The 27,867-nt window shown below is 35.8% G+C and overlaps 1 protein-coding gene across 4 annotated transcripts in view; it reads right to left on the minus strand.

Annotated features, from left to right (window-relative positions):
* ATP11A (ATPase phospholipid transporting 11A) overlaps window positions 1-27,867 on the minus strand; it is a 122,354-nt gene that overhangs the window by 5,128 nt on the left and 89,359 nt on the right. The window contains exons 13-29 of one of the 4 annotated variants that reach the window (XM_042810419.1): window positions 26,391-26,564; window positions 25,041-25,204; window positions 24,700-24,771; window positions 22,938-23,011; window positions 22,590-22,693; window positions 20,518-20,699; window positions 19,559-19,810; window positions 17,041-17,215; window positions 16,259-16,361; window positions 15,889-16,034; window positions 14,857-14,916; window positions 13,947-14,074; window positions 12,005-12,140; window positions 7,118-7,183; window positions 6,700-6,803; window positions 5,800-5,965; window positions 861-950 (exon numbers count right to left, since the gene is read on the minus strand). In XM_042810419.1, coding sequence (XP_042666353.1) covers window positions 861-950; window positions 5,800-5,965; window positions 6,700-6,803; window positions 7,118-7,183; window positions 12,005-12,140; window positions 13,947-14,074; window positions 14,857-14,916; window positions 15,889-16,034; window positions 16,259-16,361; window positions 17,041-17,215; window positions 19,559-19,810; window positions 20,518-20,699; window positions 22,590-22,693; window positions 22,938-23,011; window positions 24,700-24,771; window positions 25,041-25,204; window positions 26,391-26,564 — 2,196 coding nt within the window. Of the gene's footprint in view, window positions 1-860; window positions 951-1,021; window positions 1,137-5,799; window positions 5,966-6,699; window positions 6,804-7,117; window positions 7,184-12,004; window positions 12,141-13,946; window positions 14,075-14,856; window positions 14,917-15,888; window positions 16,035-16,258; window positions 16,362-17,040; window positions 17,216-19,558; window positions 19,811-20,517; window positions 20,700-22,589; window positions 22,694-22,937; window positions 23,012-24,699; window positions 24,772-25,040; window positions 25,205-26,390; window positions 26,565-27,867 lie in introns of all 4 variants that reach the window. The other 3 variants (XM_042810417.1, XM_042810418.1, XM_042810416.1) reach the window with 3 other exon arrangements.

A 27,867-nucleotide genomic window follows, 5' to 3' on the forward strand; every position in this document is an offset into this window, starting at 1 on the left:
ACATTAACACAGTAATAAGAGGGACAAAATCCCAAAATAATAACATAGCTTACAGAAGTTTGCCTACTTTCAATGCCAATCACAAGCTTGAACTGCTGTGCTAACATAACCAAAAGTATGTAGAAAGTTCCCTTAAAACAGTTTCTCTCAAAGAGAGTCAGTGAACTGTACCAAACTGCTCACTAGCAACAAAGCCTGTATTCTTTTACACACATATAGATCAAATACTAACATTAGTACAGAAAAATTTAGGGAAACAGATAACAGAGCGGCTAACTTTCTTTTGGAAATGTCAGTGGGCAATGCAGTCCTGCACTGTATAAGTTCTTTTTCCTATTCCTCCAGCTACAAAGTGAAGATTTTAGTTACTCTTTCTAAAGATAAAACGGTATTTTTTCTACACAGAAAATGTTGGGTTTCAATACGCCATGCCTGACACTACTCCAGAAAGCTGGGGCTTTCTACTGCTAATTGTTCAGCATCACTAAAGGCAGTAGATACTGGCAGATTCACAGCCCCAGACACACAGCCCCTGACCCAGGGTCCTACTCACAAATAAATCAACTACTTCTGTATGACAATCTCTCTGTTTTACTGTCTGCATTTGGTCTATGCATGTATCGAAAAACATGAGAGATAAGAGATAAATTGCTGATGTGTGAGACTTCTGACTTCATGTTGACACCGCAGCGTAATGCGAGCACACCCTGCTGTAATAACTGCTGCTCTTACAAAACAGATGTAAAACAACACCTATTTGTAACACCATGTATTAACTGGACTTTAACATGGGTATATCCACTCACACAGACACACTGTCCTCCTCACATGACCAAGTGTCTGAGACAAAAAGAGCTTACCTGTGACACAGAACATCTTTTGCAACAACTAGGCTCTCCAAATAAAACAGAATTATTTTGCATCAATATTGATGAAATACAGGAAAAACTCTGGAGGAAACAGTTGATTTGTAAACAGTACAGTTCACCAATAGAAATCCATCCAAACTGGCAACACGTACAGTACTGTTACCTAGCTTTGATCTAATTATGGCTCGAAGCTGAAAGAGTTCCTTCAAGAAGTGGCCCATCGCTGTTCACCAGTGCATTTAGGGCTGTTTTATGTCTCATACTCTTCTGCAAGGATGAGGAAAAACAGTGAGACTTGCTGAACACAGGAGAGAAATATGAATGAATTGTACCATTTGGTACAGGTCTAACTATTGTAGCAGGGCCCTATATAGTGACAGATTTTCTGATAGGTTTAAAAGGGAAAGGTTATCCAGAGTATAACAAATTTTCTATTACTTGATCCTGAGGTCTAATTGTTTGAGCCATACTTTCACAATTCAATTTCAAACCGTTAAAAATACTTAATTACTCTCATTTAAAGTGTTTAAACTGTGGCATGACTAAGTATCATGGGCTCCCTGCTGACAATAAAGTACATTATTTATCAATAAAAGATCTCCCTTTGATATGATGCCATGTGGCTGCACATGGAGCAGTGCCCTGTAGGGCAGCCCCACTGGTCCAGTATTTCCTTAGGGACCTCTCTCCCAGCCAGTCCAGGCACTCCAAATTAAGGAGTGGATGTTCTGCTTCTTCCAAGAACTACTGGAGCACTGCACTATACAGAAGGTGATGGCGTCAGTGTTGATGAAGGCTTACAACCTAACCATTACCACCTGCTGAACAGGGGCAAGGCAGTTATTATGGTAAGTTCTTGTATGGGGTTCAAATATTTCAACAGCAGGATCATTTCTTTGTTTTCTGTAGAAGAGGAGCCCAACACGTAACAAAGGCAACAGCTGGCTTCTTTAAGAGGCCCGTGCTGTTTTGTGTGCAACAGCAGCCAAGCCCAGTGAGGAAAACAGAAAGATGGTGAGTCCACAGAAAGGCTTCCCCAGGCAAAAGCAGGGTGGTGGGAGCAGCAAAGGGCAGAGATTCCACGCTGGGCCTGATGGGCTGATCTGATGACTGAAGTGAAAGCAAAGTACAAAAACCATCAATGAGAAACAAAAGGAAAAAGAAAAATATTTCTTAAAAAGGGATGAAAACGTAGAAGTTATTTACAGCTCACAACCAATAGGCCTGGTATTTCAGCTAGAAATACTTGGGAGTACAGAAACATTGTCCATCGAAGTGACAATTTAAAATGAAAAGAAAGTAATTCAAAGCCAAGTTACATTTTCCATAACAAAACTGCTTAGCTTCTCTTCTCAATGAGAGAATTAAGAAAAAAGAAATATCATCAATTAATATAAGCTGGATATTAAAAAAGCCCTATTGCCTCTTCAAAGGTAAGGCTGAAAGAAACGTTACAGCAGCATATTTTGCAGTTGAAGAACAAAATTCAGCTTGTTTCATTGAGCCAAATACTCACTGCGACTAAGTGTGACAGACATGAGCAAGTTGTGATTTAAATTACCAAAGACAACCGATTCCTCCAAAGCTTTTGCAGAGTTAATGTTTGAGCACAAGAAAGTCAACAAGTTGTGTATATATGCACATATATACACACATACATATATGGACATATATGTATGCACATATACATGTATACATACATGAATGTATACCTGCATATATAAATGAAAAGATCTTTCCGAGAACCCAGAACTAGATTGGCAGTGTTTTAAAAACTTTGAATGATGACGATGGTAAGCAATGACCTACCACACTCTGGAGTGACACCCAAGTAATAGAATAGGTAAGAAAGACAAGAATTGCTTCAAAGGCTGTGTGCCATCTGATTGTCTGAGCAGAACTAAGTTAGTAACCTGCAAGGTGACTGCTAGCCCTGTGTTAGTCTTGCCAACTGTTCCAGAAGCCCTTTGGCGAAAAGGTTGTAGAGTTTATGGGAATGCAGTAAGTTTAAAAATAGTATTAGTTTCAAACTCACTTCAAACCAATCCGAAAGATCTTAAAAGCCAATTTTAGTCAAAATTTGCAATAGTGAAAACAACTTTGTGTATCTTCCTTGTGACTTCTACAATTATGGCCATTTTTATTGACTATAAGTTTTGAAGGAAGGAAGAAGACGGATTTTTCATCTTAATCTGTTAAAAATTAAGGACATAAAATCTGTAATGGAAACCAAACCAAGAGCCTCATAGTATGAAGTCAAAAGGAGCTTTCTTGCAGACTGCAATGAAGCCAAGATTTATCTGCCTTTCTTCTACTTCTGTTAAATTATATCTCATAGACTTCTGAATCTTGAGCTATTTTCTTTTCAGAAAGAAGCACAGATTTGAAAATGCCTGCTAGAAATAACTTAGTGCAAAAAAGTTGCATTTTCAGCAGAGTGGATATTTTAATAAATTTGAGAGACTTCTTAAAGGGCTTCCAGTACCAGCTTTTCCATACCAAAGCAGGATATCAGCATATTCAGAATTATTGCTCTATGTGGCAACTATTCCTCTTGGTGATTTACAGTGCAAGCAAGACATGCATTCACTGATAGAAACACAAAAAACACAAAATGGGGTCTAAGAATCTTAGATTCTCGAGTCTACATTTTGTAGAATTCACTAACAACGTGACAAAAATGATGGTGACAGTGACAGATTATGACAATGACTCATAGAATCCTCACGATAAATAAACAGAAATAGGAAAAATTTACAAGTATTTTGCAAAGTACAGTTGATGTGAATCAGAAATGGAGATAATGAGTACAGTAAATAACTTCTGATGACAAACTTTTTACTGTCCTTCGAATGAAATGGCCAAGCATGCAGAAAGGCAGAAAAAAAGTCACCTTTTGTTCCATTAGAAACTTAGACTGCTTGAAGTCTGAGAAAGCATAAAGATGGTGGACTGCTCAACAGAAAGGCACTGATGTTTAGTCTGATTTTCCCAGGAGATTGTAGGAGGTAACCGTGCACATCATTTATATTTAAAGCAAGGCAGCAGTTATTTAGACAAAGCAGATTGGAAGACAGGAGGAAAACAAAGAGAGGGAAGAAGAAACACAATGGATATATCTGGTTAAAAGTCAAAGATTTTGTTCTAAATATTAAAAAAAGAATATTGCCAGTGTTAGCCCAAAGTTTGCCGATTCATTTTCCAGCACTAACATATGATGTTGGTGAAATTCCTTTATTTAGGGCTGTGTATTTGCATTAACCCAGCCTCATTCTCTCTCGTTAGACTTCAATTAAGCATGCAGAACCTACACCAAAACCAGCTTCTTCCACAAATAGCATATATGACAGAGAGATCTGTTAAAGATATTGAAATAGAGAAATGCTAAATGCTGATCTGCCTAGAAATACTTCCTTGCTTTCTGCTTTCTTTCCCGCCCTCCTGAGGTGAGGCATTTTTACACCAAGGTATATTCAAGGAATAGAAAACAATGGCAAGTGGGCTTACTTTTCAGGTGTAAGAAGAATTTTTTTTACCTTTGGCAGAAGGGAAATTTTACAGTCTTGGAAATTCCTTTATTCATTACCGCTTAACACAAAGTATCTTCTCCAATAAACATTAAATGTCATCTGACCCCTACACATATACTCACTAATAACTCATTAGTTTAACCTAATGATGGCAGTTGATGTGCTGAAAAGAGTGAGGGCAATAACATTAACTACCAGGTTCAAAACTTCTACTGTTCTTCACCTTCTAACATATGTAATGTGTGAATATTTATTGGAATCAAAAATACACCCAAATTCTTTGGTTGGGATTGGTCTGATGCCCATAGAATAACACCACGTTTACCCCAGAAGTTGGCTTCTCTATAAGTCTCAGCAGAGCAAGCTTGCATTTACACAACAATTTCTGCTTTTGGATTTGGAAGAAAGGTTACAATAGATTTAAAAATACTTTTCTCATTGGCACAGCAAAGCACACATATATAGAAATAATGAAATCAAACTGATAAAATGTAAGTTGATACATAAAAGAGGAAAAAATGTTTAATAAAGTAGGTTTTAATACACTTGTTTGTTTTGTAACAGGCCCTGCTTCAGTACTAAATAGTTTGTAAGATTCTACAGATAATGTAACATGAATGTTGGCATGAATTCATGACATATTCCCTATCAACATACTATATATTTATCACGTTTATTTTAAGTGTACAAATTACAGGTTTATTCAACAACAAACACATATGTAGTTGTAGAGTGTGTTGGTATAGAGCTTTAACTGTTTGTGCAAACCCTACTTTAAAGGGATCTTCAACATTATGGCTTGCTCCCTTCCTACAGGTTCTGAACATAGCTTATTTTAGCTGCTTTTCCATTTTAAATAACTACATTCAGCTTGCACAGTAAATGCTAAAACGTCTGTATTAGAGTTTCCTTAATGACGTAAAATGACTACAGATGTATTTCCTTGCTTTAAAATATAATTACCTCAACTCAGGGGTGTGGGCAGTACCTGTGAATATAACTTCATGACAGCAGGAATAACTGCTGTACAGGCTGATATAAGCGTCCCTTGTCTATGCTCACTGAGATCCCAAGCTCCTTGTACTCATTTCCTCAAATCGAGAATCATGTTGAACCATAGAGCTATCTCCCACCATCCTTATCAACTGATTTCCCACTGGCTGCTGATATTGGAATGTATCAATCACCAAAAGTATTTAATTCAAGTATTTACCACTCTATAAATGGTACGCAGCTTCTTTCAGCATGCTGGCTGGTGAAAGAAGTGGCTGGTATACAAAACCAATGATATACACAGAGATGGGGAACCTCTATTCAAATCTTATCTCTAAACTTGAGAAAGGTCTAATTATTAGAAACTTGTGACATCAAAAACTAATTACATGGAAAAATATTTTTACCTGGATTCTTTCTGTTGCTGTAGGCCACAACTGTCTGCATAAGACCTTCTTGAGAACATCTGGAAGAAGGCTAACAGTTATGAGCAGAATTATACCCAGCCATGCAGGACCACTAGACAGCATTTGCATGAACACATAATACATCCTCTGATAATTGAGAAAAGGCCTGGCAAGAAAAAAAGTTAGATATTACACTTCAGTACACATTAGACAGAAAAGACTGGCACTGTTAAACATAGAAGTTACAAAAATGATAAAATACTGAAGGTTTAACTTCCCAGTTTGTTAGGATTTATCCATACCAGTATTCCCAAAAGGACATCTAAACATTCACAGACTACAGAGTTGCTTCCCTCTTGCCTGTCAGGGTGTAGGAAATATCAGGCTGTCCTTTCTCCCAAGCTGCCTCTCCCTTGCAAAGATAAAAAAAAGTCTGATCTCATACACAGGACTCCTGATGGACACAACTTCGGTGTGAGTTCCACTCCCTGGCTCTAACATAGACTGCTACAGCTACCTCACTCCAAGACAAGCTGCTATGCAGGTGGCTAATCCCCAGGCAACACAGACCTGACCTACTCTGAAATTGTACCTCAGATAGACAGCCTCAGCTACATGAACAAACCCTTGGACTATTTTTGATGGAGACAGTTTTACTGGCAGTCTGAGGTCTGATATTCTTCTCCTCATACTGTAATATTTTTTAAAGCTTTACAGTGAAAGAAGAGCTCAGCATTCTGTAATTATGATTACTGACACATGTAAAACGTGACTGCAATTGAAAGTTCTGCAATATATAAAAGCTAAATTGAGTTATTTGTGGGGAAAAAACATGAAATGTATGACACGTTTATGTTTCTGAAATAACATTTGCAATGCAATTTATATTAGGATTCATACCAAATAATTCCTCCCCAGAGCAGAGAAAAGACAATGTAGAATAGCAGTGATCCCCAGATCATGAAGTGATTTATCCACGTCCAATAGTGTGTATCTAGTGCAAGCTGAAAAGAACAATGCATTATATTGCATTACTACTATTTACAAGCAACAAAATATTCTGTAAAAGTCAAACTAAAATGACACCTTTTGAAAAAAAGGTAAGAATTCTACACAGAAGTAGCTGGAAAAAGTTTGTTTTTATTTTTATTTATTTTTCTTAAATTTTGGGCGCAGTTAAGAAGCTGTAGATTGCAAAAACTGTATTTAAACTAATATCCTACAATGTATGGTTGTAGAGAGAAAGTGGTATTAGCAAGCAGCAATGAGAAAACAAGCTCTAAGAAAGTTTCAGTGGATAAAACACAGCATATCTTACCTTCAGTGTAACCGTAAATACAAGCACAGTGAACACCAGTGTTCCAAAGGTCCAGTTTCCAAACATCTAAAAAAAAATGGTCCAAGGCAGTTATAACAGGTAATATCTTCCATTGCTTCATGAATTGTCCAGAATAAACTGGACAAAAGAAATAAAAAGAATAAACAGAATTTCCAGAATTGTCCAGTCTTAAAGCTATGTCTTACTATTACAAAGATACCAGGAATTGACAATCAAGCAACACCGAATTCTTAGATGATCTATCCACTGATAATTTTTCTGTTTTCCTGCCCTCGTGTATACATATACTACACACTGCATGGGATTTGCCCAAATGTGGTGAAAGAGCTGGCCCATGTGATTGCAAGTCAACTGTTCATCATCCACGAAAAATCCCTGTGACAGGGGGAGGCAAATGAATAATGGATAAAGGCCCCAAAGCCCATCTTTAACAAGAGGGCAAGGAGAGAACCTGGGACATTATATGCTTGTCGGGATCGCCTTGATCCCTGTAAAGATAATGTACTGTTAGATTCCATCCCATGTATGTAAAGTACAAATATAAAAATACAAATAATAAATAAATAAAAAAAATCGTGACTATTCAGCATGATTTACCATGAACAAATCACACCTGATCAACCAGTTTGCTTTCTATGAAAAAATGACTGGGCAGGCAGTTGGTTGGAGAGCAGTAAGAGTGAAAGTCTGTGAGGCAGTATGAACAAAAAACTGGCTGGACAACCAGACTCCAAAGAGATGTCAGTAGCAGTATGAAGTAACTGGAGGCTAGTTACTGGTGATGTTCTCCAGGAGTTGTCACAGACCAAACTGTTTAACCTCATGAACAGTCTGAGCAATGGAGCAGAACATACCCTCAACAAATTTGCAAATGATATCCAATTGAGAAGCAGCTGATAATCTGAAAGCAAGGATTCTATTGAGATGAACATCAACTGTTTGGTGAAATGGACTGACTAATCTCAAAAAGTTCAGCAAATGCAGGATTCTGCACCAGGAACAGAACAATTCTATGCACCAATGCATATTGGGGCCAACTGCCTAGAAAGCAATTTTACTGGAAAGGACTTAAGAGACTTAGTTGGGGTGAATAAGTTGAACCTGAGTTGAGTGTGCTGGTGTAAAGGCCAACCTCATAAAATATTAACAAGGATGCTATTAGCAGGTAAAGGGAAGTGATTCTGCCTGTCTACTCAGGACATAATTGTCCTAAGTAACAAGAAAAGTCCTGCTTAGGTCTTAGGAGAAATGTTTTCAGCATGAAGGCAGAAAAAACATTAGAACAGCCTGCCCAGGAAGATTATGAAATCTCCATCCTGAGGGATATTCAAAACTTGAAAAAGAATGGACAAGACCTTCAGCAACTTGATTCTACTTAGCGCCTCATAAAGTAGGGAGCCAAACTGGATCACCTCTGGGTCCCTTCCCACCTACATTATTATATATGAGCTCATTTTACAACAGATGACAGGAGATCCATACGGCAAACAATCATACAAATGCCCTGCCTTGGGAAAAACTCTGAATGGACATCATAGCCAGCCATATGACAGAAATCTGCAGGAAACTTGGTTGAGATGATCTGATCCAGTGAGAACAAAAAATTGTTTAAAAAATAAACACATAACTGACCTAAATATTCATTTGCCTGAACAATCATTTAATTACTTCAAAATTTCTGAATGTGTAACCAAGTGTACAGAGCAGAAAACCTTCAGTATTTTGAACTGAGTTTTACTAAGATATCTAACCAATGTTTTAGTGGGGTCACGTCCACGCTGCATAATTACGTGTGCCCTAAAAATGTATGTGTAGCTAATACCAGGCAGGAATCTGCTTCAGGAAACTGAAATTACACCAACATTTACTGGATTTCCCTTGCAGTGAAACTTTACAGTACTCTCATGCTGTATCTGGCATCTCTTGGAGTGCGTAGCGTCAGTCTAAGTTTCTGCACACTGAACAGATGTGTCCGTATTTCCAGTAAAAGCTGGTAGATGAGGAAAATAACAGGAAAACCTTCCTTGTCTCTGTTCATCAGTCTACATGGGAAGCACTGCGCTACAACCTAACACCTCATCTATCCATGTTTTTGGCTAAGGAAATGAGGCCATAGCACAGAGATAGCAGATACCAACAATCTGCTAATTCGGCACAAAGGAAAAGCAAGCAGAGCAATATGGGAAAGAATGTGCCCCCAAAATGACAGAATTTTCAGCACTGAATATATCTCAAGATACTATTTGTCACTTCAGGTTCTCAATCATTCTTTTGTAAGTCTGTTAATGAGCAGTTTATTAACAAATATTTTGTGCGCTCTGCTCCCAGCCTATCCAAGATCCCCCCCCTCCTTCTGCAATTGCATTTGTTGTATCTTCCACATTCCAGTTCATCACTCATTTCCATTCCTGTTTTATTTTTTTCCGACTCTGTTAATCCCTTTAACACAGTTTTTCCTACCTATCTCTGAACCCAACTTAATAATTATATTTAAACCCATCTACATCAAACGATAAGATGCAAAAAAATCACAGCAAATATTTTTATATGAGTAAAACTAAGATGACATTCATAATTTGCAATCACTGCTAGTGCCTTCTTTTCTTCCTTCTTTCCTTGTGTAGTTGGCCTCTGACTATATGGTTTTGCAACACCAGCAATGCCATATCCAAATTGGAACTTAATACAAAAAGTATCAACACAAAGTAATAAAGAGCTAAATCTTTGGCATCTTAGTTTTGTTTACCAGGAAATAACTGAGGCACACATTTACGGAGTCGATTTCAGTGATTGAAAGTATACTTTTCAGTATTCTAGCAGCATTACTGTACAGAATGCAAACAATGTCAAACATGCTTTTATTGAGAAACATTCTAGAGGAATGATGTTTGGAAGTAAACTGAGGAGTATTTAAATTTTACTGTGATACTGGGGGCAACTGAAGTAAAAGACATTAACTTTTTACTAGCTTTGCAAAAATGCTGTAATTCATTTTTGGAGGAAAGGAAGACTTGATTTTTTTGTTTGTTTGCTTCAGAAACCACTTTAACACTTTGGAATCTAACCTTAATCATCTGGTATCACTTATAATATTAAGTTCTTTTTATTCCCTTTCATATTTACTTCCATTGCCAGTTTCATAATAAGACATTATTGCAGTAAACATTTCAAATCTTCCAGTGTTGTACTGACATCTTCCAGACGTGAGCACAATTTAAATACTTGGAAATAACCATCAACTAGCATTCAAGTGTGTACGAACTCACATTGCATCTCTGACTCTTACCGAACACTACAATTCTGGAGCCTTTAAATGTAAAACTACAACTGAAAATCTGTACATTTTATGCATACAAACAAGCATGCTGAACGATATCAAATTGTCTAATCCACTGTGACACTCAGGAGCCAGAAACTCTCATCAAGCAAATAATTTCCCCATCAAATATGAACATGGGTATCTAATTCTAGACACACACACTGAAAATTTGCAATTAAGTGTTGATGCTTCTTCACTGAGAAGAACTTGATTTAGTACACACAACAGAAATAGATTAAAATTCCAAAAACGAACTCTACCAGAGCATCTGGAATAAAAATCATATACAAAATTCTGTACACATGAGAAGTCTAATTTTCAGGACTATAAATATGAGCTGATACAGATTCGAACAACTAAGTGAACATAATGGGATCAAAAAAAGAAGTGCTGCAGGGTACAGCTATGCCTAATGGAAAGCCATCCAGTCCTTACAAGAGCTGTCTTCCTTAGCAGATGTTCTTCCACTCACTGACAAATGCCACAACGATGGTATTTTATGGAATTTGAATATTGCTTTCCAAGCAAATGTGTGTGTCATACATAGGCAACAAATTGTGCTGTTTATTTTCTCTTTCACTTTGAGGGTCTTTTCTAAAACTGTTCAAACATTTTATAGCATAAACTGCAATAAATTTTCTATAGCAAAGAGTCAGCAACAAAATACAGGCTACAGAAAAGTATAGAACAAAATAACAAAATGCAAGGAAGCAAAAAGCCTGTGTATTTTTGAAAGTTCTTGGCTCTTCACTATGTCTTGTATACTTTAATACACCTTGTACTCTACAGAATTTCTTTTACAAGTATTTTAAATACTTGTGAGGTAGTGATGAAAAGAGCATTTCTATTTAAGTAATACTGTGAAAGTTATAAGAAATAGTTAACTGCTCTTTAATTAACAGTTTAATTAAAGAACAGTGAAAGAAATGGATATCATGACAAATCCACAATAGTCTTACCATGTGAGTGTTGGTTGTCATTAGCTGAGGATAGGAAGAGAAGCAAGTAGCAAAAAGAAAAAAAAAAAAGCACACAAATAAAATAGACCAACATATCAATGGGTAAAATAAATAAAATGCAAAAAGGTTCCTAAAACTTGAATTCGTGTGACAGCAAAGCATATACAGAGAGATTATTTTAAATTGCCATTATGTAAAAATCAATTAAAATATTTAAAAGCTTGGTATACCTCAGTTCTTTTCTGATCATTCATAACTGCTCTACCAAGAGACTTTTGATACATTAATCAGATATTCATCAGATGTGTGTTAAGCACAGAACAAAAAGACGACTTCGTAAATTCTGAAGAAATTCTTCAACTTTGTAAGTTTTTTCCTAAGCTGCATCGAGTCCCATGCCTCCATTTACTGATATACAGAATGCTCATTAAATAATACAGATTTGGCTAAACAGGTAACCATAATTCATAAAACACCCATCATCTGTTTGGGAAATCTTAAAGAGAATGATTAAGACTGTGCATGATGACAGAACACACTTGATGTTAAAAAATTACCTGCTACTGACTGACCAAATCCAACACTAACCTGTCCATTGCTGGTCACAATTGTGTTGTCAAACAAGAAATAGGCACCAAAGAAAAATACCACAGCATCAAACACTCCTAGGAATGTCCAATAAATAAATGCACGCCAGCGCAACAAAGCATTCTTGGCAACATCTCTGTGTAAAACAAGATATATGCATTTACATTAGAATGTTATTAAAAGCTCACAGAAATGATAGCAAAATTGTTTTTCTTTCAAAAACCTGTGAGAGATCTCATGAAAACCATCACCTCTCTATATGACAACTGCCTGTCACTCCATACCCAAATCCTTCCTGAATATTTCCTCTTTATTTGCTTAACTCATCTTTTACCGAACCCTTTAAGATGCTGCTCGTAGTTTGCTTATTCCATCCGCAACCCTCCTGAGCTACACCCATTTACTTTTCTTTTCTTTCTTTGTTTTTTTTTGTATCATGGTATCATTTTTTTACAGAATCTGCTGTGCATATGACAATCCAGCCTGGATTGCTGGATTGCACTAGAGGTCTCTGGATTGCAGAACTGCACTAGAGGTCTCTGGAGACTTTGCTGTGTTTCCCATTGGGAACTTCTACACAGAATGTTGCAACAAAACAATATACTAGTTTTATGTGGAACGTGCAAAAGAATGATTTTGCAATTAGGGTGAACCTTCAGGTCAAATTGCATTTCTTAGATGTTTTCTCATGAAGATTACATGAATTGGGCAAAACTGTTCACTGCTGTTTATTTTGTTACTGCAGAAAAACTTAAATAGTTCAAATGAGTTCTTGCACACAGAAAGACTATATGTCAACTTGCCATTTACCATAAGACACATCAGAGCATACTTCTGATATATAAACAAATCGGTTACATGAAAACCCAGAATTACAGGCATCTCACAGAGTAGCTAGCAATACTATTAACCAACCCATTCACTACATATGTTTAAAAACCGTATCTGATAACTAGATTAATTCATTTGCCACTGCACATTAACCCAGTAGATTAGAAATATATGGTCCAAAACCATATATGGCTAACAGTAGCCTTATCAGGCCCAAACAACTGTGCTATGCCCAAAACAGCTTAGCATAGACTCTGTTAGATATCAAAAAACTAAAAAATTTGGTTTTTGACCAAATAACCTGTTAATTAAAAAAAAAAAATCTTCTGAATGACCATTTCTAAACAGAACATTTAAAATATAAAGGAGAAAAGAAAAATGGAGGGTTTTTGGTTTCATCAGTAGTATCGTGTGTTTCTCTTCTATTTCATGGCTAAACAGTGTCTACACACTGATCACCTTTTGGCCATGTATTACCTTCCTCCAGAAATGCTTGCACTTTGATTATCTATTGTTACCACTCTCTAAAATGTACTGGTTTTACAGCCACGAGAATAAAAAACTGGCAGTGTTTCTGGAAGATTTAGATAATTACATGCAGTTTATTGGCAGGGAGTGCATTTCAAGTGGCTAAGAATCTAAAACAGTCACAGTTTTAATGCCCAGAAGGGAGTAAACAATATGCAGAGGACTGTCTTGGACACAACACAGAATCTAACCTATGATATAACACACTAGCACTCAGTCTTCTTTCAGAATAATATAAAAATGTATATGCTATGACTCCTCTTTATTATAAAAAAATCTACTCCTCATGGTTGGAGGAAACCAAAATAAATCATAATTTGATTTGCAAAACAATAATTTCTATTATACTCTCACTAATGTAACAAATGAATGGAGTGACTTGCAGTATGTAAATATTCATGTTAAAATGCATGCATGTTGCAACAGTTTACATGCCATGTGTGTGTTTTTCAACACTTTCACTGCAGTGTGTGTGATGTTCAGTTGTGCCTCACGGTACAGAAATCCCGAAGATTTTGGTTATAACATCAAAAGATTCCACAACTGAACAGTCAAACTTCAAGGACTGATGTATTAAGTTTACCTGTACAGGGAAGGCTCTCTCTTGAGTGTGTCTGCACTGACATGTTGTTCCATTAGACTGTACAAGAGGATAGGAAGGGAAGTGAAGCTGATATTGTACAGTGTTAGATACGCAGTATCATACAAAGGCTGTCGGTGGAAAAGAACACAATGAGTTATAATTGTAAAACAATCCACAGCACTGCACTTGATTTGAAATGCATGAGTCAACTTCTTCAGAAAACGTTAGTAAACCCCTTAACAAAGGAGGCAAATGCCCCATAACAGCTGCTTACTGATTTAAGATCTAACTGTGCCTTTGAACTCCATTCATCTGGAGGAAAAAAGATCAACTAAAAGAGGGGGGAAGTATTCCAGAGATTCTTCAGCTGCGGGTGACTGAAATGAGCTGCACAGAGAAATAGCCCAATATTACCATTGTTTCTTCACCTCTCTGAACTATTTTTCCATGTATGGATTACCACTGTAACTAGAACTTGAACTTATTACATTAAACCCTTATAAGGGCTCTTTAATTATGCAAAAGGTGGTCTTTTATGCTTAAAAATTGCTGTCATGTACCCCTTTTTGACTCAGAATTGTACTTTGTACTCAAGAACAGGAAATCTTACAACCTAATTTTCATCAATAAATGCTTTAATAGCAAACACTTGCAATGTCTTTGTTTTCTTGTCTTTTTTTTTTTTTTTTTACTTTGAAAATACAATGTTTTTATGATTATTCCTCACACTAATTTCTGTAATTTCAACTGCCACTAAAAATCATACGAAGCAGAAATAACACTCCTCTTCCTACAGTGTGCAAACTAACCTAGAAATTTTATCACCCAGACAGGCGCAGTTTCAAAGGCTCCCTTTGTTTAAAAAATGACAAAGAGAAAATTCGGCAGTGAGGAAAAAAAAATAACTGACCTGTTGTGAAAACCCACAGAAGAACTGATATAAAAACTGAGGAAAAATGAAGCAGACATTCTGAAAAATAAAATGACATGGTTAGAAGTGAAATACAAGCACTAATACATACGCTGTTCAGCGTTAAAGCTACTCATATTACACTTTTATGACATTAGTGATAAATGCAGTAAACACTGCAGGAACAATAGAAAGAACTGCATACGTTATATATCAATGCCATCTCACCAGCACTGCTGCTAAGAAAAAGACTTAAAACATTTTGACAGAAAATTTATAGGATTACAGTTTCAAAATTCAAGGGCAACGAATTTGTGATCCAGGAGCACAGCTCAGTTTAGAGAAGGGAAAACAAGATGCAGTCCACAGGAGAACACAAATTGTGATAAGGAAGGATATTTATCTTCTGCTTAGCAGTTTCCAGCAAGATAGCTTTTAAGATGTTTCTACCTGTGACCCTAAGCTTCATCTTTCCCTAGGTATACATATAGTCAAGCAATAAGATCTTGAATAATCCTCTGATAGTTAATTCCTATCATGTTCCATTGCTTACCGAAAGAACTTAGACTGGATTCCAACATTGAGACCTAATAAAACTGTCTAAAAAGAGAATGCAAATCATAAATTTCCTCCACTCACACTACTCCAATGAATTTAGAAACCAATATAAATTTAGTTCTACTAAGTTCTCAGGTACTACTTGCAACTTGATTTAAAAGGGCACTGTAGAGAAAATCCAGTTAATGAAGTTAGAAAGTTAATGAAAACATATAGAAAGAGTCTGTTGGAATTTGTAAGAGTGAAAGGCAAACCTCACACTGAATCATACTGCAGATTACAGAATACACTTATACAAGATATTCCCCTTAATACCTGGTTAACAACAACAATCCTATTTCAAATTTGTAGTTGGCAGTCAGGAAAATCTCTTTGTGGAATTATTGCTTTGTTTTGTACCAACTATACGTACATAGTTAGATATTGCCAATGGAATTTTTGAAATTGAGATAACTACAATAAGCATTTCCCTACCTTATAAAAGAAGTATTGCACAAGTTCAGATATCCTAACATAATAGAAATGCCCGTGAACAAGCAACATTTTTTTCAAATGTTTAAACTTAGGAATTGCATAGTCACTGTTTCTTGCTGCTTGACGACCTTCTTTGCCAATGATTCCTTTAAAAAAAAAAAAAAAGAGATGGAGCTGTTTAATAATGGAAGAGCTACTTGAAAGATGCAATTATTTGAAATAACTGAAAAATAATGCTATAACATTGGTATTCTATGAGATCACTACTGTACCTCATAAAATCCCCCTAAAATTGCCTATAAAAACCAGAATCTGATTGGGATCACCTATTTTTAAGAAGTAAAGGTTTTTTTCTGAAAAGCACACTTACCTATACCAACATGTGCTTCTAGAATCATACTGACATCATTGGCTCCATCACCAATTGCTAATGTGATAGGATGCTCCTTTGATAGCTTAATCAATTTTACAATCTGGAAAAAAATGAGTGGTAAAAACTCTTGTCTGCAATGGGCTGGTAATTTTGCATGTGTGTACGATTAAATAAAAATGACCAAAACAGCTATGTAAGAAGCTCTCTAAAGGACACAAAAGCACTATTATCTGATCCAACAACTAGGCATTAAGATCACAGGAGGGTCTTTGTATTAAAATCTTTTTCTACAAACATGAAAAAAAATTATTTGATAAAAATTAGTATACAACAGTCTGCAAGTACTTAGTTATCTAACATGTTATTCTATCTGAATTCTTCTTTTGTGGCTCCCCACTTATATTAAATTAGAAAATTAGTATCACTCCACAGTCATAAATAACCCGGGTTCTTGCAGCATCAACAGTTAGTAGACAACTGAAGGCCTGTTACATTAGGAGAAGGGAATTAGTTCAATTCATTAAATATGACGTGTACCAACAATAAAGTTTGCACGGTATGTACATAAATCAAATGCAGTTGGGTGCTATTTTAGCATACCATTATCTAAATTGCTTGCCAGTAGAAATTTCCCCTGCTCATTTTTTATTTTTTTTACTGCTTTTTCCATTTTAGTAGATACTAACGTAAATGTTAACATTTCAAGTTATTATAAACAGTACAGAGTTTTAACTTTCAATATTTACATACGTATGTTACACCCGAAAAGAAATACGAACCTGTGCTTTTTGCAGAGGTGCCATTCGACAGCATAACACTGCACTGCAGTTCCTGCAAATTTCAAGAAAGAGCTCTCTGTAGTTACCAGAGCTCCCATCTTGTCTCGGTTTCATTATTAATGACAAAGCTGCTCCATCAATAATTAAACCATAATCTTGCATATCAGTAGAAAGTCTGTTCAGGGATAAAATATAAACTAAGAGTCACTGTAAAATTCTCAGACGTATTTTAATTTTGGCAACAGTTATTTTGTGAAAATTAACTAATGAAAAAATAATGAGTGGAGAATAGTCCATAATTAATACATTTTAAATGAAATTCCTTATATAACACTGCTATTTATGACATTTTAGAATTTGGGCTTATGTTGAACATATCCAGTGCTGCACCCGTTTGATTACAGCAATCTGAAGTCTCAGTGACTTCAACAGTGAATATCAGTTGGTCTGAAAGGGCTTTACAGACTGCTGTAAGGTAAACTGAATTGCAGAAAGAACATCAGTATTCCATAAGACAGGGAAGAAAGTAAAAATGAAAAGCTTCAGGTGCTCTGAAATCTATTTTGATGAGGAAAATAGCATTGTTTTTCAAAGGTCTACGTTTAAAGATTTTAAACCACATTTATGCCATGCTTTGAAGGCAACACTGAAGAGCTGACCTGAAGAGTTAAGACCACTGTTTTCATTTACAGGAGAATGCTTTGCATTTAGTACAGTGACTAAGCCTGATACAAGCAGACCTGGGTAAACTTTAAGATAGCTAATTCGGGCATTGCCAGAAGTGTAGCCATGGTTGCATGCAGCACAGTTCAGCACTGAAACATACGCTGAACAACAGGGGGAGATGCTGTACACCGAGTGCTGCACTACAGGCTTCTGCAGCATCCTAATTATTTCACAATTCCCTATCACTTGCCAAAGTTACATAGTAGCCTCAGGCTCAAGCCCACCAGTGAATGTTGTATAAACACACACTCCCTTTTGTTTGAGCTCTAGTTTCAGTGCTGCAAGGTAATACTACTCTGTGTGGGTTTTCAACAAATGATTTCACCATGACCAATAAAAAACACTGCATCTATTAACAGCCTTTAACATATTTTAAGCAACTCCATCTTTCCTACTAAAACATAAGCTATTTTTGACAAATAATGAAAAGTATTGCAAACTATATTTTAAAATAGGTTACAGATATTTTCCAGCACTTTCTTACCACTGGAACAAATAGGGCAACACCATTAGTATAACACAATATCTAATAAAAATATATCACTTTGAAGTCTAGACAATGTACCGATTGTCAAAAAAAATTACAGTGAAAGGTCTTCAACTTGAATTTGAACACCTAGGTAAAATCTTGCTATTAATATCTTTGCACATTCTCCACCTCTGGAGCCAAACATAGGAGGTTCTGATGAGCTTTTATTGCAAATTGGTACTCCACAAGAAGTTCAACGTATTTAAAAGTAATCTGTAAAACTTGCAGAATGTAAGCTGAAAGTGGAATGGATGATACGGAGATAATCAGTAAGTTATTCTTAAATGTGAAATGTAAGAGACATATTTAACCGAATACACAAATATTCTGGCCCTGAATTTCAGGCTAAGAGTTTAAGAACCTCTCTGTTAAAGTATCACAAACACATTACTAGCTTGTTGCTCCTTTGCTACTAATTTATTATTATTCAAATGCATATAAACTGAACTTGCCTAAGTGGTTCCATATTGAAAACAAAGCAAATACATACAATCTCATCTCAAAGGCAAATAACAACTTTTCATGATGATATGGATGCTTTTGAGTCTAATTTCTATGTTTTTACACGATATGAAAAGAGGTTTCATAAAAGACTCATTAATGTGTATCTCCCAGTAAGCTTCAAGTAGTCTAACTTATTCCATATCATACCAATGTTTTTGCTTTTTAATGCTGTTTTCTATCTTCTTTCATGCTATGTTTCAAGAAAATCATTTCTATGTGCAATTCCTCTCCTTCCTTGAGGAGAAACTTGATATTTTCTGTACAATTTACCTTTCTACTTAGGGCACTTTAGGCATTTGTATGCACAAAGAAGACTTGGTACTGTGCTGTTGCCTGTCCCCTGTCTGTAAATACAGCAGAATCTTCTCCCAGAATTGTGCAGTAGGGTCAAAACAGCATAGCTCTCTGAGGACTTGGATTTAGCAAGAAAGTCGCATCACACAGTATCTCTGATTACAGAAATAAATCATGCCTGCTTCCTTTTTAAAAGCTAGAAACAGTATGTTACCAGCAGTTTTACCAATAATCAGTATTTTTGCAGTATTTTCAACAGTAAAGCAGCACCAGTAGTGAGATAGAGAACCAACTATGACCATAAAAAATTAAATCTATATAGAGTAAACTTAATTGCTGCACAGTAATTCACACTAACAGAAACTGAAACGGTACATTGGTAGTCATAAGTTTTTGGATCAATTTAATTATTTACAAAATGCACAGAAATGTATTCTTGGTTTGAAAATTCAACTTTTGTCTTACCCTGACAAGCTATCTCTGGTTAAGCTGCCACTGTGTCTTAGGACAGTTTTGCTTAGGTCAAAAAGCACATCATGTAAACTCTGCTCCTCAATTTTCTTTGTGGTTAGCTCAAGTATTTGTGTATTTCTCCGGAACAGTTTGCAAGCATAGCAAGTAGCTGCAGCAGTCTCCATTTTGTCTCCTGTTAGAACCCAAACTTTAATTCCAGCTTTCTGGAGTGCTTCAATTGTGTCAGCAGCTTTTTCTTGTAGCCTGTTGAAGTCAATGGACAACAGATACTCATGGATTACTCAGAAACAGGAAATGGAAAGCTTTCCATTAAAAATAATAGAAGTATTCAATAAAAGACATCAGATGCAAGAATTTTCCCCAAGGTGTGAATCTAAAATGCTTAGGGGAGCAGAACATTATCAGTGATTTATTTTGACATTTTCTAAATGTTCAAAGTTTCATCTTTTGTTTATGTAGCCAAAAGGACACAATGCTTAATTCTCCAGACAAGTACTTCACTTAAAACACTTCTAGTGCTTTCAGCTAATGACATCAAATAATGAAGTATACTGAATTATTAAAGCCACCTCCCATTTTTAATAGACATTTCTTTTAATTTAAGACATAATGAAGATTCTTCCTTTATTTCCTCAATTCCCATGTCACAGTTATTTCCTCCAGAGCTTTTCCCTACAGTTTGCTCAATAAAGTATTACACAAACTGCGCGTAAATTGCTTGAACACACTGATCTTTGTATGCTTACCTATTCTTACTAAATTGCTAAAGTTACCATGTCTAATTTTAATAAGATAAGGGTACAAACTTCATTCAAACAGAGAGGTGTATCTCTAATACAAAAAAAGAATTACAAGAGAGCATTCCACAATTTCCACTAGCAGACATTTTCTTATTTATGAACACTGGACTAAGGAAACATCTCCAAACACAGTCTAAGAAAAGTACTAACCGATCTTCAACGGCTGTAGCACCAAGTAAAATAAAATCTCTTTCTATCTTCTCATACACTTCTGCCAATTTCTTTTCTCGGTCCTGGAGGGCCAACTTCGCATTCTGCAGCATCTTCTGTGCATTGCTATACTCTTCTGCTGTGAGCTTTTTATATGCAACACACAGCGTTCGCAGTCCCTCCTAAAGAATGTAATCGAAAGAAACAATGTGCATTTCATAAATCTATTCCTAGATCTCCTGCTGCTGTTTACGCTGTAATATTTGAAAAATCTGAATGATTTTACGACTAACAAGAGTTCAACCACTTACTTTTATAGTAAAGTGAGTATTGGATAATATAGACTAGAAAACAAGGGTCAGCTTGATTCTGTGCTGCCCTGGAAGCTGTTACAACCTGAGCAATGAACTTCTGTCCTCAAGACAAGAAATAGTTCAGCCACCCAACTGTATGTATGGGATTACCAGGGAAACAATGGTCACGCTGAAGCTTTCCTTTCCTATCTTTATAATGGGCAGGATGAGTCAGAAGAAATAATGATATAAATAGTAACTGTGCAAAATCTGATTTTGATGCTGTGTTACAGCAGAAATAGGGACAAGGACAGGAACAACACATCACAGTAAGGGCTGAAAGTAAAAATCCAACTGTGCCATTTCAGTCATGTGAAAAATAGAATTCAGTTGTAGGTGTTTCAGACGAGATCAAACTTCTGGATAGGGTGATATGTAAAAAAAGAAGTATACAGACTGTGTAAGGGAAAAAAAGCTGCAATAACAAAAAAGGAGGTTTTGCAATCTCAAATGTATTACTTCTCCTAACACCATTTAACTGGTGCTTTGTCTTAATAAATATTAATCTTGTAGGTCTTTATACGGTTACTTATTACAAATGCAAGAAGGAAAAGAATTCAAGAAGTTTCATGACTTGCTACTAATGAGGGCAGATACCACTTCTCTGCCTATCTCTTCTTTCAGAAGCTCCCGAAAGCTCAGCTTTCAGAAGCTGTATGTATCAGTGCTATATCCAATTATCTAGAATGAAGAGACAGATGGATTTCTCTGCTGATAGACACTGGATTGCTATGACACGTGAACACTTCTTTCATGAGGCCTCCTTCACTTCTAGTTATAAGACAATGCTTTTGTATAGCAAAGGTTAGTAAAACACTTCAGCCAATAGTTCTGAAGTTTCTCTTCATAACAAAAACAAGTAATGCTGTATGCATTTTTTTCTTATATCTGCAGTAGTACTTTGTTTTCAGTTTGCATACTGGATACCAGTAAATTTTACCCTATTTGTAAGACTACCAGTAATATTTCAATGCAGTGAGTTTTGTGCATTTTTGGACATAAACCAAAATTCAACATTCACAACTCCAAGTAGAATCATGGAATCAATAAGGTTGGCAAAGACCTCTAAAACCTCGAAAATGGCCAACCACCAAGCCATCCCCACCAAGCCCACTAACCATGTCCCTAACCACATCCACATGGTTCTTGTATTACTTTTCCAGTAAAACCAAGTTCTGAATTTCTTCTAAAGATGGTCAAACAGCTCATAATTCATTTTAAACAAGCAAAAACATCAGTAGAAGGATGACCACTACACTGTTTCCCCATAAGAACTATACTTATTGCCAAATTGTGCTCTAGTGGCTTTTCTCTTTTCAGAGCTCATAAAGGAAAGGCAGGAAATCAAAATTACTAAGGCTAAAGTCTTAAAGCACAAATGAGGTTTTCAGTGAAGTTTCATTTTGCTTCCTTCAAAAGTTAATTCAAACTTCTGCAGTTGTTAAAATTGCATTCTAAAATGTTAATTGATGGCCCCTGGTATAACACGCTTAACGCATTTCTATCACACCAGAACTGCTATTTGGAAGATGAGATGGAGGAAAACCTCAAATAAAGGAGTAACATTGCTGTATATACTGCCTGTGTTTACTTTGGTATAGAGTAATCTCTATACCTGGGAAGACAAATCTCTCAGATTTCAATCAGGAGAACTAAAGTTTTTGACACTGATAGCACGTGAACAGTTCAATAAAAGTGTAATGCCCACTGGAATCTTACCACTGCATTGCGTTCAACTCTGGATCGTATTTGGTCAATTTTGCCTTCTTTAACTCTAGGAAATATGGAAGAATCTGCTCCCTTGCAAAACAGAAATATATCACCTGAAAGAAACAGCATGGGTAATTCAAATTAGCGAGAAATACCTTTATCCTTTATAAACTAATAAGCCTTGCAAAAGTATTTCTTCCAATAGTTTTAATAACATTTGCATGCATGCTGATACCCCTTCCCTTTTTTTTATAAAGACAAGGACACAGACCATGAATGATCAACACTCTGATAAACTTGAAATAAATTTAAGTGAGATAAATACGTCTAACAGGAAACAGAACATGGTAGTCCTACCTGTTGAAGATTTGACAATTACACTCATGCGTCGTCTTACAGAATCGAAACTCAAAACCTCCAATAATTCAAACCTGAAAAGAAAAAGTATTTTTTAAACAACTCTGCTTTTTCATAAAACCTAAGCTGGTTATTTCAGCTTTGAGCATATGGAATAAAATTGCTGCTAACATGGAAAGTTATATTAAGTAGTATGAAATATGGAACCACTACAGAATGAAATAATATAAATAATAATTGTGAGGGGGAGACTCAGCTCTTAATTACTTGAAACAGAATCTGTCTGCATAAGGTTTTGTGATCTCCTCTGGTATCCAGTTCCTGGTAACAGTCAGTGTAATTTATTTTAGCAAAAAACTAGAAACCTTGTAGTAGTACACTATTCTGCTAAAAGAGTAGGTAAGCCACCAGTAATGGTGTGTACATACGCACATCGTTACAACTTGTCTTTTAAAAACACTATACTAATTCTGACTGTTACTAAATGTGCCAACCTAATTGCACAATTTTTCCACAAGTGTAGACTGACAATTTAATCAAATGAAAAAACACACTTCTTTTTACCAGTATTACTGATCATTGCTTTTATGATTTATCTTCTTTTTTACTAGGAGTAAAAATGAACACAAGCTCCTGTTGTGTTGTCTTTCTATCATTCATTAGTCTGTACACATTAATAACTTACTGTCTTTTCCAGCACAAATATATATTTTATCATTATTTCCAGTCTCTTCAGGATTCATACAGAATAATAAAATCCTTCAGGTTGGAAACAACCACTAAGATCATCTAATCCAACCACATCCTCACCATGCCCACTGACCACATTCCTCAGTGCCATATCCACACAGTTCTTTAACACCTCCAGGGACAGTGATTCCACCACCTCCCTGGGCAGCCTGTGCCAATGTCTCATCACTCAGATTTCTGAGAAAATTTTTTTCTTAAGATCCAACCTGAACTTTCTCTGGTGCAACTTGAGGCCATTCATTCCTCTTGTCCTATCACTGTTACCTGGGAAAAGAAGCTGACTCCCACCTCACCACAACTTCCTTTCAGGTGGTTGTAGAGTGTGATGATAAGGTGGTCCCTGATACTCCTTTTCTCCAGACTGAACAATGTCAGTTCTATGTCTGACAAGCCAGGATGTCATTGGCCTCCTTGGCCTCCTGGGTACACTGCTAGCTCACGTTCAGCCAATTGTCAACTAACACACACACACACACACACACACACACATATATATATATAAATTTTTGCTTATAAAAGAGATCTGGTGGTTAATTAGTTCATTCAGTTACAAGTCCTTACAATATCCTGGAATTCAAACCTGTGCAGGACTACAATGGTTATTTCAATAAAAGAGCAATTTCTAACAAAAAGCTGGATCAGGCTTCTGCCTATGAACTGTGATACATTTTGGACAAGTTAAGAAATCATTACCATACAACAAAGGAAAAATATGTATAGTTGCTAAGATTATTAGTAGCTATTAGATTATGAACCACCATGTCATGCTTTCGTTGTTATTTTCATTTTTCTTATTGCATATACTGTCAAATTAATGGACTATGCAAAAATATAAAACCATCTGGTGTATCTGTAACTACAAATATTAGTAGAACACTTCTTTTCTTACTAAAATGCACAGGTTGTGGCTTTCCTGAATATAAAATTGGTATATAGGTAGAGAATGAATTATTAAACATATCAATAAAAATTCCTTTCCTCAGTCACATTCTGTTATATTTTAAGCACTCACTTCTCTCTGTTATTTTCCCGATTTAAGATCTCCATGTAATTGTCCTTCAGGCATAGATAGGTGTAACCGAGCCTGTAAAATTGAAACACACACTAAGAGAAGCCATACAAGAAACACACAATTATCCAGTTTACATGTCGGAAAGATTTAAACTGATATTCCGAGAAAAACACAACTGTTTTTAGTTTATGAATATGAATAGTCATGACTGCATACTAAGAAAATCATCATCAGTAAGTGATTTGATGTTTGTTATTAGGATTTTTGTGCTGAAAACAACTTTCAACTACAGTGATTAATTCTCCAGATTGAAAAATTACAGTATTTAGTTACATACATACCTCTGTATTCCTTCAACTAAAGCAACTTCATCAGGTGATGAAGATATATATATGCGAGATCTTCTTGAGAGCTGGCTCTTCTTCAACCCATCTACATTGTCATCATCTTTTACCTGAACAGTGTGGCAAAGACAAAGAGCTCGGAAAAATAGCTCCTCTCTCTCCTAATAAATAAAAGAAATTATTGTCATTATGTGTCATCACTTTCAAGTATTCAATTATTATTTCTTTTTTTTAGGAGGTTAGCAACGTCACTGATTACTATTAACACATGCAGGCATTATTATATGCTACCTGCCCTTTAAAGGTACCCAAGCCTGTACCTGTGGTGGCCACACAGCTGGTTAATAGCTGCTAGTAATAACATTGTAATGGCAGTCGTAAATTGCAGACATGTAAAAGAACTCCATTGTGCATCTGTATAAAAGGTGTGCACATTTTGGAACCAACAATTTCTATAAAGTTTCAGGTGGTTTGGCAATAGCAGCTTATCTATTTCTTATTTCTGGTTCGAGAGTCACACCAGAAAGAGATTTCTATGTATTTAATGGATAACTGGCTGTGTTCTAACTGTATCTTTGTAACTGAACCTTATCTGGATCTGTGTCATTGTGATTCCAAGACAAAAACACAACTACTCTGGGAACATGTTCAGATAAGTGAAAATCACAAGAGTGCTGATTTACAATTACATACAGACCTTATCTTGCCACAGTATAGGGTATGGACAAAGTATGATCTGAGATTGTATCAATATATATTTTAAAATATAGTGTCCAGTTATCCTACCCATTTACACAATGCTAAGCTACTGACATGAAGTTGCCTTAACTTTCAAGTAACCTCTTTTGTTTTTCACAGAAAAAAGCCAAAGCACATACATGCCATGTGTAATATGCTTCAGATGTGGCTACATTATGTCACATTTAGAAGTAACTTACTTTTAATTATAAGCCATTCTATGGCCATCTTCGCTCAATGATGACTGAGTGTATGCACTGAACACTCACTTTTCCCCTACAAGAGTTTCCTGCCTCAATTTCCTTATTGTAGACAATGTAAAATGCAAACCAACTATAACATATTTTTAGCCCTTAACCAGAGAAAGTTCTGTATTTTGGGGTTTAACTCAGTCTTACAGCTTTATTAAGTTGGGAAACTTCTGATTAAGCATCTAAATCTTAATTAAACAAGGAAAGGAAAATGTTTATGCTGTCATGCATTTCCTGCAGATATCTACTTTGATTACAAAAATTCAAGGATCTTATATTTCTACAATTCCCTTCATCAGCACAATTCAATTTTCACGTTTCACTGTGAAAAACACAGACCTAGAAAGAGTCACCATACCTTTCCACTTCCTCCTGGAGAAGAATCTATCATATCAATGCCTGTGCAATCATGGAGAATTTGGCCATTGCAGATAACATGTGGTATATAAACATGTCCTTCAATACAACATTCTACAAATTCCATGTTGTTCTCAGTTAAGGTTCCTGTTTTATCTGTGAAGACATACTCAATCTGCAAATGAACACAAATTAAAAATAGCAGGAATATGAACAGAGATCTTCCAAGTTCTCTTCACATAAGCGAAATTGTTACTGGGCTACACCTTCCTTAATCTGAGCTCTTTCCGAAAAGGAAGACAAAGTTCTTTTTTGGATACATGTTCTACTAACAGATTTTATCATACGAGAGTACCAGCAAAGCTATCTTCTGCCTGATAACACTTATAAACAATATTTAACCTACTTTTACTCTTCTCTTAAGCTCCTTTTTGGTTCTTAATGTCACACTTGCTGCAAAACAGATATTTATGGAAACAAAATTCACGGATTCCATTGGCAGGAATGATTATTTAATGTACCTGGATTCAAATCAGTTACTTTCAGCACAGTACTTGAGCCAGTGTCAGAATTGCCCAATGCAACAACTTTTGTGTAAATGAAGAGTCTAGACTATCACATACACTTACATGCAAGAGCACTGTTACTGCCCTGAAAACATTCTTTCTATCTCAAAATTGAATTTTTAATTCATTTTATTCTACAATGAGACATGGCATTAAAGGCTAACAAAAGCAAAAACAAAACTGAAAAGTGAATTTCAGTATTTAGGTAGATATATCTTCCTAAGCTCAATTTTGGATTTAAACAGTGAAAGTAAGGGAATTATTTAGAGTTCAACAGATTGTTTAACGACTTTAATATTTAGTAAATACTTCAAACAAAACAACTACATTTTCTTTCAGTAGTCAGAAGTTAATATTTGAACTTTCTCCCTACATTAACTTTCCTAATATTCACTGATTTGGAAAAGCAATTTTCCAGATTTTCCAAGGCTTTCTTATCTGCAAAGACAACACTCTAATGACATGTGTTTCAAGGTGGACAGGATTCAGTTCTCTCTCATATGAAGCACTATATAAAGATTTCATATTATATCTATACTGGATACAAAATGCTATAAAGCAAAGCACTTTTATTCACTCAGTGTGCAACATCATTTCCAGAAAAAAAGTAGTAAAATATGTATTTCACTGACAAAATTTACCACAAGTATCAATAATGATTAACATTCAATACGTTCATTAGAAGTAAGAGAAATAACACCTTTCAAGAATGTAGAAGAAGAAACAAGTTCATTGGATTTATAATGATATACCAAGTAATGATGAGTCTCATTCTTGTGATTGTATTTAAATGTAGTAGTACTCAATTATTTTACACATCAATCAATGGTTATATATGAACAGGACGTCTGGAGGTCACCTGGTCACCAAGCCTCCCTACTCAAGCAGGGCCACCAAGTGGAGGAACTGGAC

This window comes from Centrocercus urophasianus, unplaced genomic scaffold, assembly GCF_019232065.1.
Source record: "Centrocercus urophasianus isolate 14NV4802_14NV808 unplaced genomic scaffold, USGS_Curo_1.0 seq_12, whole genome shotgun sequence".
Lineage (NCBI taxonomy): Eukaryota > Metazoa > Chordata > Aves > Galliformes > Phasianidae > Centrocercus > Centrocercus urophasianus.